We start from the raw sequence: 15,079 nt of genomic DNA, 5'->3' as shown, positions 1-15,079 counted from the left end.
CTCCAAGTCCCCGGAGGGGGCTTGCAAGAGGATGGAGCCGGGCTGCTGCCGGCGGTGCCGAGGGCAGAGCGAGGAGCGAGGGCTCCAGCTGCAGCCAGGGAGGCTGAGGTTGAGGAGGACGGTGGCGAAGCAGGCGGGCGAGCTGTCCGCGCACGGTGCGGGATCGCCGTCCTCGCGGGCTGGAGCCCCGACACCGCCGCGCCGCGTGGGCCGGGCGGGGCCGGGGGCGGGAGCGGGAGCGCCTCCCCCCAGCACCTGCCGGCACCTCCCCCGGCGCCGCCCCGCCCCGTCCTACCTGGGCGCAGCCACGTCCGGGCCGCAGCGGGATGTCGGCCCGCGGGGGAGCCATGCCGCCGCCCCCCAACCCTGCCGCCTACTTCCCGGCGCCGCGGGTCACGCTGCCCTGCGGCCTCGACATCCTGCGCACCTACTCGGGGGCCTTCATCTGCCTCGAGATCGTGAGTCGGGACCGGGACCGGGACTGGGACGGGGGGGAGGCTGCCGCGTCCCGCCACCGCCACCGCCGCGAGCGGCCCCTGCGCACGGGGCCCGGGGCAGGCGGGGGGGACGGACACGCGCGACCGCCCGGGGACACGGCGCGGGCACACGCGTCCACACGGCGGGCGGCACACGGCTGCGTGCGGAGTAGGCGCGCCTACGTGCGGGTGCACGCGCCTCTCTACCTGCGTGGTACACACACACACACACACTCCCGCGCCCTACATACAGAGTGCAGGCAGCTACATGTACACAGCAGGGTGTGTGCACTCCACAAGTATGCGCACCCTTCTACCCACGTGGTTCACACACACACACTTCTACATACAAAATACAGGCACCGACATACAAAGTACACACTCTTCTGTGTATAAATTACACACACCCTTCTACCTACATAGTTCACATGCGCACACTTCTACATACAAAGGGCATGCACCCTTCTGTGTACAATGTATGCGTGCCCTTCTACCTATGTGGTTCTCACACACACACACACACACACAAAATATGCACATCTACATACCGAGTACACGCACCCTTCTGTGTACAAAGTATGCGTGCCCTTCTACCTATGTCATACACACACACACACTCCTACTTACAAGATACAGGCACCTACATACAAAGTACACGCACCCTTCTGTGTACAAAGTATGCATGCCCATCAACCTATGTGGTTCACACACAGACACACACGCACACCTACAAACTGCAGACACCTACATGCAGAGTGCACGCACCCTTCTGTACACAAAGTATGCACAACCTTCTACCTATGTGGTTCTCTCACACACACACACACACACACACACACACACACTTCTACATACAAAGTGCAGGCACCTTTATGCAGAGTGCACGTACCTTTCTGTATACAAAGTATGCATGCCCTTCTACCTACATGGTACGCACGCACACACTTCTACATACGATATGCACATGCACACTTCTATATACAAAGTACAGGCACCTACATACAAAGTACACGTATCCTTCTGTGTACAGAGTATACGCACCCTTCTACCTACATGGTACGCACACACACACACCCTTCTACATACAAAGTAGAGGCAACTACATACAGAGTACATGTACCCTTCTGTACATAGAACACACTGTTCTACCTGTATGGTACACATGCACACACTTCTACATACAAACTGCAGGCACCTACATACAAAGTGCACACACCCTTCTGTACTAAGAACACACTGTTCTACCTATATGGTACACACACTTCTACATACAAACTGCAGGCACCTACATACAAAGTGCACACACCCTTCTGTACTAAGAACACACTGTTCTACCTATATGGTACACACACTTCTACATACAAAATGCAGGCACCTACACATGAAGTGCACGCACCCTTCTACATACAAAGTATGCGTGCCCTTCTATCTATGTGGTACACGTGCACACACTTCTGCATACAAATTACAGGCACCCTTCTGCATACGAAGTATACACACACATACATGTTTCTACATACAAATACACACATATGTGCTTACATTTCCTCAGCCTTCTATCTGCACGCCCAACTTTACCCAAGTGCCCTCACTGAGCTCACTGGGACAGGTCAGGTCCTTAGAATTAAGCTGGAGCAGAAGGGTTTTCAGCTTCGCAGCTGTGATTACTAATTGAGCATGAGAGCCTGGGGAAATGTAGGTTACAAGACTAGAGTCTTACTTACAGCTGCAGATTTGAGTCGACTGGTCTAACCACCAGAGGAGCCCTGTACACACCTGACTTCCACCCTGTGGCTTCTGTATGTGTGCAGTCCTCCATTCTCAGGCAAGTCAGAAATGACCCTGAGTTAGTTAACTCCTTGATGGTTTTGCCAACCAGTGTAATACGAGTGCTGTGCCTTGCTTTAGTTCCACTGGACAGGTGCATTATCAGGGAAATCATTGTCAAAGTAGATACTAAAATTAGTAACCGTGATGCCAATCTCAGGGGTGGGATGCAGTGGAAAGACTGTGTGGCTATTACCCATGAAATACCTGTTTTCTGCAGAAAGGATTTGAGACTCCAGTGCCATGTTACTGTAGAAGGAAGTAGGTTTTCTCACAGCAGATGCATCATGAAAAGAAACTGTTGAAAATAGCTTGAAGGCTGACAGACTAACCTGTGAAATTGTGAATTCAGGCTGCCAGTGCATCTTTACATCAGATGTATTGGATTCATATATGCTGTGTTTTAATACCACAAAGGATTTACCTGTTCTTACTGGAAATTGAGCCAGGCCCAGATTAAAAAAGAAACTAAGCAGGCTTTCCATTGAAGTTCTTGCTATCTGGAAAAAAAAAGGAAAATTGCTTCCAGCTTCATGCCTTGGGAGGTATACACTGGAAATGGCCACTCAGCCTGAATTTGATCACTGTCATTACTGCCCATTGTCTTAAATAAGGTCTTAACTATTAAGCTAAATTAAGCTTTCCATCTTAAAGAGGATATAGGTTGTAGCCATGTTGATCTAAAGACATAGGAACACTTTCCAGTGGCAATGGTGATTTTAATGGGTATCTTTTGTTATAGATGAAGACATATTCATTGTGATCAATCAGTATGCTACAATGACATTTGGGAGGGCTAAATTCTGCTCTTTGTTACATAAGCTTAAGTGCAAAGAACTTGGCCTATCTCTTCCTTTTACTTAGCCTTCCAGATCCAGTCTGCCATCGCTTTTCTAACCTTAAAATATTTTACTTTTCATTTATTGCCTTTTATCCTTTTGTCCAAATGTCATGTGCCTAAAGGAAAATAAGAATAAACTCAGTTAAAAAACAAAACAAAACCAGGATCTATTTTTATTTCATTACTATAACTGCCTATGGCTGCATGGCATAAAATTTAGATTCAATCCTACTTGTGCCCTTGGCACACACGCTGGTGTCAACAAACCTTTTGATTCCTTCCTCCAGCATAAATGCTTTCTAACAGTGTTTTTAATAGTCCCTTTATTCCCTTCAAAATAAGACTTTGGGCAAAAAATACCTCAGTGACTTAGAAGCTTCTATTTTTAAGAGCCATTTAAACCCTTAGGTCCCATTCACTTTCAGTGTGTGCATCTACATGTGCACTGTTCCTGATGTGCATCAAATTTAGTACCTCCAGTGTGAGGTACGAAACAAATGCATATTAGGCTGCCTTAATGCGCAGTATTTAAGTGATGTTTGATGCACAGTAGCCTATTTTGCTGTGCATTAGTGTAATCGCCTGGTTTTTTACGTGACACTTTTTAATACAGTAAAATAGGCTACTGCACATTAAAGTGTATGTGTAGATGCGCCTACTGAGACTATCTTCTCAATGTCTAGGTCATTTTGAGCCGTTCAGCTTGAAAAGGTAAAATTTTCTAAATTGCCCAAATTCTTGAAGTCTCCACAAGGATTTTTTTCCATTTGAGCTGAGCTGTTAGGTCTCAGTCAAGAAAGGCTGGAGAACATTTAGTTCAACCTTTGTTGTGTTCTTCCCCCACAGCTATTTGGAGCGCTAGTGTGGATTTTGGTAGCTGCCACCAGGGTTCCTCTGCCGCTACTGCAGGGATGGGTGATGTTTGTGTCTGTGACTGCTTGTTTCCTGTCCATCCTCTTTCTATGCGTGTTCCTCTTCAGCTACACACACAGAATTGCTGTTGACTGGAACCAGATGGTAAGATTTTTTTACTCTTTTTTTTTTTTCCCCTTAAGAATATGGAAACTGTTACAAAAGAGACAGTCGATCTTCCTAATTTGAGGCCTACCAGAGTCAGTGGAGTGAGTCAAAATGGAAAAGTTGCAAGCTGATCAGCAGAATGGAGCAGCTATCTTACGAGAGATGGAAAAACATGCTTGTTTAAATATAGAAAAGCAAAGGCAAAGAGGTGCTATGATTATGTTCCATAAGCGACTAGGGAAGGAAATGAAGCTGAACGTGAACATTACCATAAGGATAATTGCGTATGAACTGGGTTTAGGTTGGAAATTAAAAGAACTATGAACTTTCAGAACAGCCTTCTTATAGGACTAGTAAGGCAAAAGTTTCATGTAAAACTAAGGTGGCACTTGCTATGTATATTAACAGCATTCTATGATGTGGCTATTTGTAGTAGCAAGGGGTAGGAATCAGTGACCCAGGAACATCCTTCTAGTTCTCTGACCTTATAAGAGACTCCAGTTTATCTTGAAGTAGATGCTTAGGACTGTCTACTGCCATTCCGGACTCCTAGGCCTCCAATGGCCAGAGTGGCTCCGTGTGATATGGCTCAATTCTTCAGTAAAACTGAAGTCTGACCTTTCTAAATGCCAAAGCCTACATTGGTTATGTATCTTCACATGCAATGCTCAACCTTCAGTTAGAAAGCAAGATTACAATAAAGCTTTATATGTCTAACCAGCCTTCAGCCTGTACCTTCATATGAAAAAAGGAAAGCTATAACCTGCTCCATTTTATTTTGATTATGTGCATATCTTTGAGTATGGGCAAACTGATAAGTATGTCTTCCATAATTTTTAATATATGTACTCCTGTGTTGTTTGTAGCTTTAAAAAGTAATAGGTTCTAACAAGCTGTATATAACAAGCCGAATAGGAAGTTTCCAATTGCCTACAGGTGAAACATACACTATGTTACATCATTGTGTTTTATAATATTGCAAAGTTTTAAGTGAGCAACAAGAGAAAGAGAAGATGCAAAAAGAACAAAAGTTCCTAAAAAATTATTGTGTCATTGAAGTGCTGATGTGTCTGACTGTTCAACATCTTTATTTAATAATCTTCCTTCTCCATAGCCCATTTTTCTATTGGCAAGCATGTTGTGCTTAAGAAGATTTGTATGCTTAGATATATTTTTTAAATCCATTCTTGTGTATCCCATAATATCTAAGTCATTAGGTGGAGAGTCCCTTGATTTGCAAGTATTTTAAATCCAAAGTTCATAGAACATCTTAAGCCGGGTCTTTGAAGGGTTATATCCATTAGCAGCAATAAATTTGGATTCTCTTCAAAGAAATATTGGCTTTATAGCAGCAGTGTTTCACTACAAGTACACATACAGAAGATTATAACTTCAACTCTTCAGTAGAGCTAAAGCACAGATTATGTAAGAGTCTACTAATTGCATCTGCTTTTATGTTTCATTCCCAAAATGTGAATCGCAATCCAAGGATTGCCGGTCAGGTATTGAGGAAATTGTAAACTGAGGGTTGTTTGGTGGTGTTCACGCATAGATTAGGATTCAACAAAGCTCTTAAGACTTTGCATAATTTAAGTAAATGAGAGGTATAGCTGGTTTCAGTAGAATTATTCAGTTTAAAATTATGCACATACTTTCTAGCCTTGCTGGTTGGAGGCATAGTGCTTTCTTTACATATCCAAAATGCTATACAGATATTCATCTTGTAACAACAGGTCTTGGACAGATGACACTGTACACCAGGAGAACCAGATTTACTTTAGTGTAAACAAGTGTCATCTGCTTACTCCCATTCAGAGATAATTATTTGCTCTGTTCGAGCCAGTTACTACCCTAACTTTTTCTCCATCACTTATTGGTAAGTCACTGTCCAGGCCCTCATTGTTTAATAGTCGGGAATTGTGACCCCTCTGGTATAAGAGGGCATTATAGCAGGCCTATGATATTTGCCTGTGATTTTGTTAAAAATGACTCATAACTGCTCATATAAAGGGGACTGAACATTTTACCTCACGTATGCTGGCTATAATCCAGCTAACTTTATTAATCACCAAAAAATAAATTATGCTACAGTTTGGCATACCATCTTAAGATCACCTTGTGTTCTGTAGCACACTGGATATGAATTTTCCAAACAATATACCGTGACACACACATTGCTAAATTTTATTGCAAATGGCAATTTCTACAGATAAGTAAAGACATGCAACTGTAGAAATAGTGAATTTGCTTTTATGTTAGAAGAAAAACAGAAAATTGTATTTCTTTTTATTTCTACACAGCTTGTGACAAGCAGATTTACTGCTTCAGAAAATAATATATGCAACATAATTCAGAATGATTAACTCTGGCAGTTTGACAAGTAACTCCAGAAAAACAGAAGTACAGATGTATTGTTATATAGTATTAATAGCTGTAAGAAATAAAAAAGCCAAGTTTTACTTAAAAAATAAAAAAAAAGGTTTGAGCTTATTTAAAACCTTGGAAATTCCACTATCCCAGATGCAAATCTGTAGAATTTGAGGGGCCATGCTCTGCCAACCTTTCACTGAGCAGTACTTTATTCCTTTGGCATCTCCTCTGGAACTGTTCATAGAGATACTACTTATCCTGAGTCAGAAAAATGCGGATGTTGTGGAGGTGTATAGCTCTGAACTGTGCCAAGCAGTGTGCCAAGTTTATACTGCTTTATACATGTAGGTTTTCACTGGTGTAAAGGTGTGAACTATCCTTTATATACAAACTGCACACACATGCACACGCACACCCTCTCCATGAAGTTTAAAGGATTATAAAAGCAGTGGAAAAGCAGGTACCAATCTACATTATTTAAAGCACATAAAGATTTGTCATTTTTTGATCACAGACGTCATGGCCATACAAATGCTGCTTTTGATACCTAACTGCACTGTAACTGTTGCCAGGAAATTAAAGTGTTTGGCAGTTCAGTGGAGGAAACAAGAAAGTTTGTTTCCTGAACATGCCTCTCCTGTATACACAGCCAGCATGGTATTCGTCACTGAGCTGTACGTGCTCTTTCATGAGCTAAAGTATTAATAGCCAATACAATTGAGCAAGACAGTTGTATGCTAGGTGGGCAGCTCAGTGCAAGAATAGAACTCCTTAACTGGCTGCAAATCTGTACAGCATCTTACATGACCCTGCGGCCAGATCTAGGATAACATATTTTTGCGTTTACATAAAGCCTGACTGCTCCCAGGCAATACTTCAAGTGATAGTAACTCCCTGGTTCATTCTTACTACAGCCATCTTGCCAGAATTGGGGCTTATGGACTCGCAGTCAAATTCAGTGACTCATAAACTAAGAATATGGAAAGAGCAGCTTCCATGACAGAGTCTCAAATGATCACATTGTTAGAATGCTGTTTCCTGGCCCAAGTGGAAAAGGAAACTGTAGCCTCTACCTTTGTTGTAGCTTGTTGAAGCTGACTGTTGTGTGATTTTACTCAGATTTAGCCTCAGTCAGATATGGAATCACTGGCTGATAAACAATCTACATTGCAAAGCAGACTTGTTTAATTAAACAATTAAATGAAATAAAACTCAGCTTGGGGAAAAAAAAATCTATGTAGAAAACATTTCCCTAACTAGGATAATGCAGGACATTAACTTGATTTTACAGAGGTAGTACAATCAATATCAAACTGTGTTGATTTACTTCATGTGTTCATGCTTAGAGAAAGTTATGGTCCCTTGCTATCAAGTTGGAAAGAAATAATGAATTCATTAGTCCCCTAGAGGTACTATTTCACTTGGTTACCACCTCCATACAAACAGCATACATATATATACAGTTGTATATTAAATCATGAAACATAGCAAATGTAGCAATGAAAACTGTTTTGTTTCTAATGACATTATAAGGTGTTTACGCAGATCCCCTGAAAGATATTCATGCTAGTGTGAATTTAGTAGGCTACAAATTACCAAAGGGATAAATATATTACATAAACTTTACTGAAACTTTTAAAATTTTTTTTAAATGCTGTACCTGGAATTCCAGGCTGTCAACATAAATCTAAGGAGAGACTTGGCCACTTCGAGGCAGACTTGCATGTTTGCATCTGGAATCCTTAATTATATGCCTAAGACCCTTATTCAAATCATGGGAAGAATCAATCTCTTCCCTGAACAGCTGCGAGTTGCTAAGGGCTAGCCATTAGCAGAGCATATCAGGGGTATATCTAAAGTATCCTCCTCCTCCAGGCTTTAAGCACATATTGCTACTCAAATTTCAGAGCTTGGAGCCCTCATTCAGAAGAGGATAGCTATGCTCTTTCTTTCAAGTGTGCATGTGTGAGAGGTGCAGTAAAAGACAGCTTGAGCAGTCATCCAAGATACAGGAGATCAGCATTTAATTCTTCCCTCTGCAAGAGATTCAAATCCATATCTTCTACCTCTTAAAAGTGTGCTTCAACTACCCGGCTGTAGGGTTTTCTGGGTGGGGCACGCTCTCCCTCCTTTTGAACCTGTTCAGCAGTGTAGAAAAATAAAGATTCATTGGGCCATTGAGAGAACACAAGAGAGAGTACAACACTGTAACCTAGTGGTTAGGTCATTTACCTGGGAAGAAGTCCTGGATTTATCTCCCTGCTAGAAGGATGCTCATGTATTTTACATGAGTCTCCTGTTGATATGCATAAATGTCCTTTAGACTTGTAGTCTGATGAGCAACCCAAAAAGTGGTAGATGAGGGTACGAATCTCCTCAAGCAGAGGAAGGAATTGTACAGGAGTTTCCTATATCCTGGATGAATGTCCCAACAACGTTGAACAGAAGGAAGTAGGAGAGGATGGCAGCACCTTCAGTCACATTGCAAAAAAAGGGGGCAGCCACCACTGCATTTGGTGCAGAACCCATTTGATTGGTAGGGATACTCTGAAAAAGCCTGACTCATCAGGGAGACAAAGGAGAAGAACACCTGTGTCTAGACTGCACACAGGCATGAGCTAAGCACCAAGCCTCTCAGCCATGTCAAAACGGAGACATTTTTGGCTATACACAGAAAGAGAATTTTAAGTACCTGGCAACATTTTGTCAGAATCTTTGGTGCTGATGACATTGAAGTAGGAGCTGAGCAGGGGTTTTAAGGATTGCAATTTTGCACATAGGGACCTAAGTTCTGCCTAAATCCCTTTTCAGGAATTTAATACACAAATGAATTATATGTTGCGATGCAATTTTTTAGCACTAGGAAAATCAATATATTACCTACCATCCTTGTGTTAGTCATAGTTAATCTCAGAATAATTTTATTTCATTTATCTGAGTATTTCACTTTTTCCCCCCCTGAAGTTAAATAAGTTAGGTCAGTTACAGCAGACTAATTTCATTACTTTCTTTTCAGGATTTCCTTTTCCATGGAGCTACTTTTGTCTTTTACTTTGGAGCCTTTTTATTACAAGCAGCAACAACATCTCTACATAATTTCCCACGTAGATTCAACTCTACCCAGGAAAAGCTTTTAGATGATCATGAATATAACATAAGCATAGCTGCCTCTGTGAGTATTCTAATATTATAAAAGCTTTAGTTTGTCTGTCTGTCCATAACGCTTTATTTGCACTCTGTTTGGCTGACTGAAACAATCAGAGTGCTCCAAAAACGTTCAGACAGGAGATGGCGCAGCAGAGCACCAGCCTGTTTCCCCTCGATTGGATGAGAATCGGGGTCAGGGCTGGATGTGGGGGGACACAGAGCTGCTGGGCCCTGAGAAAAGCCAGCAGGGACGGGAAGGGAGGAAGGGGAATGGGGGTTGGGGGCATGGTGGCGGTGTTTTATGATTTTAGATCCAGAGACATTATGAAAGGGATACTAGTTACTAGGATCAAGGTTGAAGGCTCAAGTATTCCCTCCCCCCCCCCTTTTCCTCAAATCAATATTGCATTTTCTATAGGCCTGTTTCAATAGGTTTAGCACACTGAGATAGTGGTCTAATTTTTGCACCTTCTGGAAGCATGTTCAGAGTATGGAGTTATGTAAGTGCCTGCCCACAACATTAAAATACAGTGAAAAAAGCTACTCATCCTATTTGGGTGGTAAGAAATATCCTCCTATTTTGAACAGAGCAAACTGTTCCAGCATTCAGTCCATCCTCTGAAAGCATAGGATAGAAGATAAGCTTTCAGTTTGAATTACCAGACTCCATTGGAACTAGGCAGAGTTGTGAATTTCAAAATCCAGAAAGCCTCCCAGTTGTATCTGATTCTAGCTTTTCCAGTATGATACAGGGATAGAGACGGTAGCTCAAGTAACCACACTTTATACCAAGAAGATGCTCCCTGAGTTTTATTTTAGCCTCATTGAAATCTAGTGCAGAACCCAAATCCCTGCTGTAATGTGCAGATGTATCACTTGAATGCACAGAAAGTTTTGCTTTCCCTCATTTTCTATCTCCCAGTCTTGCTGGTCATAGCAGCATGGTGGGGAGTCTCGTTAAGCTCCACATTGGGCTATGGGAAATATGCTCCAGTCTTGAGGGTCCTCACAGACAGGCTGGGATGTAGGAAGTGAAGCCTGTTTCTTATAGCTTGCTTTCTTGGGTCCAGCAACAAGGTACAACTGAGAAGGTCTAACTACCAAATTAATCTTAAAAAATGTCTTAACTAAATTGATGTTAAGATGGAATAAGTGATAAATTTTGCTACCATTAACCAAGAAAACCCTGAACTCAGGCTGCTAAATGCCTACTTTCAAGACATCTCCTGGTATAGACCATGAACCTCAACCAGGCAGGCAAGGTGGCTTTGTTAAAGCACCTCTTTCAGAAAGATATCTAGCCTCAATTTAAAGAGTCCAAGTGCAGAAGTTTTATGACATTCCTTTGCAACTTGTTCCAATAGCAGAACCCTGTGCCCCCGTACCCATGAAATTTTCCCTCCATTTCCTTAAGAGGATAGCAAAATTGCTAATACAGTAGTTTTAAAGATAAGCCTCCCCTTTGTTTGTTTGCTTCTGCAGACTCATTCATTTGGAATTAAACCTAAAACTTAATATACTAATAAAAACAACAGCTCAATTACTATATTCACCTTTGAAAAGGAGAAACTTATGAATGGTGTAAACGTGTATTTAAAGCAGGGTTTTGCCAGGACCAGAGGGAGAGACTTATTCCATATTACAGAGGGCCACAAAATTTCATTTGAAGCCAACAAGTTTCAGAACAACAAGAGTGTAGGGGTTTTCAATGGGCAGGAGTTCATAAATCACCCTCCCTTACTTTATGGCTAATTATGGAAATCCCAGAGTCTCTCTGTAGTAATAAGTGTTCAGAGTATGGAACAAAAGAAGAACGCTGCAGTAATAGTTTTCTCATGAGCAACTCATTTTTTCTTCTTCTGTAGATTTTTGCCTTTGCGACAACTATTTGTTACGGTTGCAGCACAGCCCTTGCTTTAAGGAGATGGAAACTATAGCACTCGAGGAGGTTAATGGCACAGTGTTCCTGTTTGGTTCGTGTAATTGTGCGGAAGATCAAATTAAATTCTACATGTCTGTCAAACTATAATGGAATTCCTAAAAGACTTTTTGGCATAACATTATTTTACAGCACCAAAATGCAAATAACCCAATTCCAGGAGAATTACTTTAATTGAGAATGAGTTATCATTTATTCCCTTTTTATTTTTTTTTATTGTGTATTAAATTAGAAGCATTATTTTTCTCTCTGGGTGCATCTACACATGTGCTTTAATGCAGATTAGCCTATTGTAATGCACATTAAAGCATCACAGAAAATCTGTGCTCTTTAGCTAATGCGCATTAAAATAGGCTAATGTGCCTTTCTCTAGTACTCACAGTGGAGGTACTAAATTTAATGCGCGTTACCTAAAGCAAATTAATGAACTGTAGACACAACCTCTGTATAGTATTACATAGATTAGAGATAGCCGCATCATTAGCAGACAATTGAGTTTTGGTGCTAGTCAGTTAAGAGGAAGGAAACAAACTGAACCAATGTACAGGCAGCTAAAAGATTCAACTTGTAGAGCCTGTGGTTCATTACTAAATAACTGGAAGGATCAGAATCTAAATTGACTTTTGTGACATTAACATTTTTCACTAATATTTGGCTTAAAAGTTTTAAATACCCATCCAGGACAATCTTATAATACACTGCACAGCTGTATCAGATAGCGATAATCTGATCTTTTAGTATTATTGTATTCCTTAGTAAATACATATTGTTTGATACTGTTGGTCAGTAGTATTGTCACAGACTTAGTTTCATCAAATCTATTTATACTGCAAAGCAAACAGTGCACTTGTGCTGTATATATTTGTATATGTGGAATGTTCTTGTTTAAATAGAGGTATTTGCACTGTTTCACCTTGTTGGGGGTACAGTTTTAACTTTATAGTGCTGCATTTGTTAATTATGTGAATCAAATGATTTGAATGGAGTATTAACACATGTTGATTATTGTCTGACCTCAATTCTTACAATGCTTTATTTGTTGCATCCAGTGTTGTAAAGCAGGAATCAGCAACATTTGGCCTGCGGGCTGGATCTGGTCCATGGATCTTGGCCTGTGCCTGGCAGCAAGGAGTTGTGCTAGGGCTGGGCAGCTGGAACCTGCACGTCAGCCACCACCACTTCCTGCAGCCTCCCACTTCCTCCTGGCCGTGGTGTGGGCACAGCTTCTTACTGGTGGAGAGTTGTGCTGCAGCTTGAGTGGCGTGGGGCGGGTTGAGAACCAAAGCCAGGTTGGTCCAGCCTGCAGTTTGTTAAAGGTTGCTGGCTGCTGTTGCAAGGGAGTCTTTAGAGAGACAGGTCCTAACTTAAGGATCTACTAGGAATGATGTTTTAATCAAGTTGTGATAGCCCAGTTATGTAGTAAAATGAAATATTTATAAATGCATTAAAATTAACTTGGCAAAGGTTTTTTACATAATTTTACTCCCCGCCCCAACACTAGGCCCATTTGGCAGATAATGAGGTATTTCTGAAAGAATCTTTAGGAGCTTTAGTGCTTGTGAAAAGTGCCAAAAGTGAAAACTGAAGATACTTCATTGTTCCCAGAATAGTAACTAATTTCCCTATAGCTTGCCAACATGTCTTAAATATCTGCAGAGACCACCTCTAGTCAGGGAGAGGAGACTGCTTTCTTGTCTACTCAGTCCCAGCATGCCAACAAGGTTGCCAGTTGTTGTGAAGATAGTTTTTGCTACATAGGCTCTCTTCAGAGATCCCTTTCTGAAACATCATAAACAGTAAGTTTTCAGTCACAATTAACCTGAGCCAAATTCATACCAGTTAACTATACGTGAATGGCAGGCATCCTTTAAGACCCCAAGCCATTCAAGCCCTTCCTGAATTCTTGTAATAAATCAATTTGGTACATTTTATTCTCTGGAATTCTTGTCTTCTTAGATCTTTCTACTCTGCCTAAATTTTCTAAGTTTGTAATATAAATTTGGATGCAACTAAAAGTTTTGTCTAGTACCATATGGTAAAAACAAATTCCTATACTTTGTATTGTAAAATAAAACTTATACTAGAATGTATGGATGAAAGGGGTTGGCTCCCCAGAGTATAACAGTGACTTCCACTGAGCAGCATTAAAGTGATTTCATACAGTGTATTTGCGGTAATGTGGTTATTAAACTAGTTTTTCCTATTGAAAAGTCAGGCCTAAGACAAGAGAGAGGAAATATTCTAGACCTTCAACTAAACCAGTGCTCAATTTACTAAATGAATGCTGAGATTGCTTTAGAAGGTACTTGTGCAAAATTATTTGTAACCACACAATAAGTGGTAGAATATAGAGTGCAAAAGCAGAGAGGACAGTAGACTTCACATATGGCCATAAAGGGAAAGACCCACTTTACAAATGCTAGTTAGGTCCCTTAATACATTATGGGAGGGGGCTCAAATGCCAGAGAAATGGCTGGCTTGTAGAGAGCTAATTTCTCTCTACAATGAGTACACTTAGTACAATGAGAGAGCTAATCTAATATAGCATCCTAAAACTCAAAGGCAGGCAAAGATCAGAGTTGGAAGCGATGTTAGGCTGATGCCATTAAATGACTGTGATTTTTTCTACCCAAGAATAGAGCACAGTTCTTCTCTTCCACTCCATCTTGAAAGATATTTAGGTTGACTCTGAGGAAGGTATAAGTATCTAAATGCTAAAATAGAAATACAATCACATTAATACAAAAAATGACTACTTTTTTCTATGCACTCCCTAGTATATGAAGTATGAAAGCATAGAGAGGGTTCCAAAATGAGTATTCAACTGCCTTGTGGTATGGCAAGTTCCTATTTAAACTTAGGGTGAGAAGAAGGTATAGCACACAGTCCCCCATTATGTTTCTTATAGATCACAAGAATTTTTCAATACAAATAATGAAGAAAACAGACCCTAGATACAAAAAAAATTATGCTGGCTGTGACCATCATGAAGAGCATGGGGTAAGCCTCTCCAGAAAATGGAAAAGGCTTTGGAGGAAACATTGGGATATTAGTTTTAGCCACATTGTGTATCACTTGACAGTGCAATATCTGGGAACACAAGTCATATGCTAAAAAAGACAAGGCTTACCATTAAAGAGAAAGTTACAATGCAGTGGTATCTGGGATACTGCACAATCAGTTTCTGTTCCAGATATAGAAAACAGCTAGGATACCTTGGATACCAACATTCAGTTGCTTCTGGTAACTATTCATTCTAAAAGTAGCTTTTCTCTCAAAGGTACAGAAAGGAACAGTTTGTACATTATTGCTAAAGGGGGAAAATACATTCTAGAAGCCTAAAACTTCATCAAATGAAGCAATCAAAAGATCAGCGTACTGTTTTATTTAGTAAATAAATTTAAAAGATGCAAATATAGATATCAAATGCACAATTTAAAGTGGCAAGTCTTTTCTTAA

At 40.9% G+C, this 15,079-nt stretch overlaps 1 protein-coding gene across 1 annotated transcript; it reads left to right on the top strand.

The window, feature by feature from the left end:
* The first annotated feature begins 278 nt into the window (after nt 1-278).
* MAL2 (mal, T cell differentiation protein 2) lies at nt 279-13,785 on the top strand. Its single transcript, XM_006263349.4, has 4 exons — nt 279-458; nt 3,991-4,161; nt 9,551-9,706; nt 11,547-13,785. Exons 1-4 carry the CDS (start codon nt 327-329, stop codon nt 11,616-11,618), a joined length of 531 nt encoding a protein of 176 aa, XP_006263411.1. The 5' UTR covers nt 279-326; the 3' UTR covers nt 11,619-13,785.
* Nucleotides 13,786-15,079: the final 1,294 nt, after the last annotated feature.

The sequence above is a fragment of the Alligator mississippiensis genome, chromosome 3 (genome assembly GCF_030867095.1).
Source record: "Alligator mississippiensis isolate rAllMis1 chromosome 3, rAllMis1, whole genome shotgun sequence".
NCBI classification, from domain to species: Eukaryota; Metazoa; Chordata; order Crocodylia; family Alligatoridae; genus Alligator; species Alligator mississippiensis.
This window is presented reverse-complemented; position numbering and strand designations above follow the sequence as displayed.

What these genes read in the sequence shown, in the direction of transcription:
- MAL2 (XM_006263349.4), top strand. Translation starts at nt 327, where the DNA reads ATGTCGGCCCGCGGGGGAGCCATGCCGCCGCCCCCCAACCCTGCCGCC. An exon ending in CTGTTGACTGGAACCAGATG is followed by an intron (nt 4,162 to 9,550) that starts GTAAGATTTTTT and finishes CTTTCTTTTCAG; the next exon opens with GATTTCCTTTTCCATGGAGC. An exon ending in ACATAAGCATAGCTGCCTCT is followed by an intron (nt 9,707 to 11,546) that starts GTGAGTATTCTA and finishes CTTCTTCTGTAG; the next exon opens with ATTTTTGCCTTTGCGACAAC.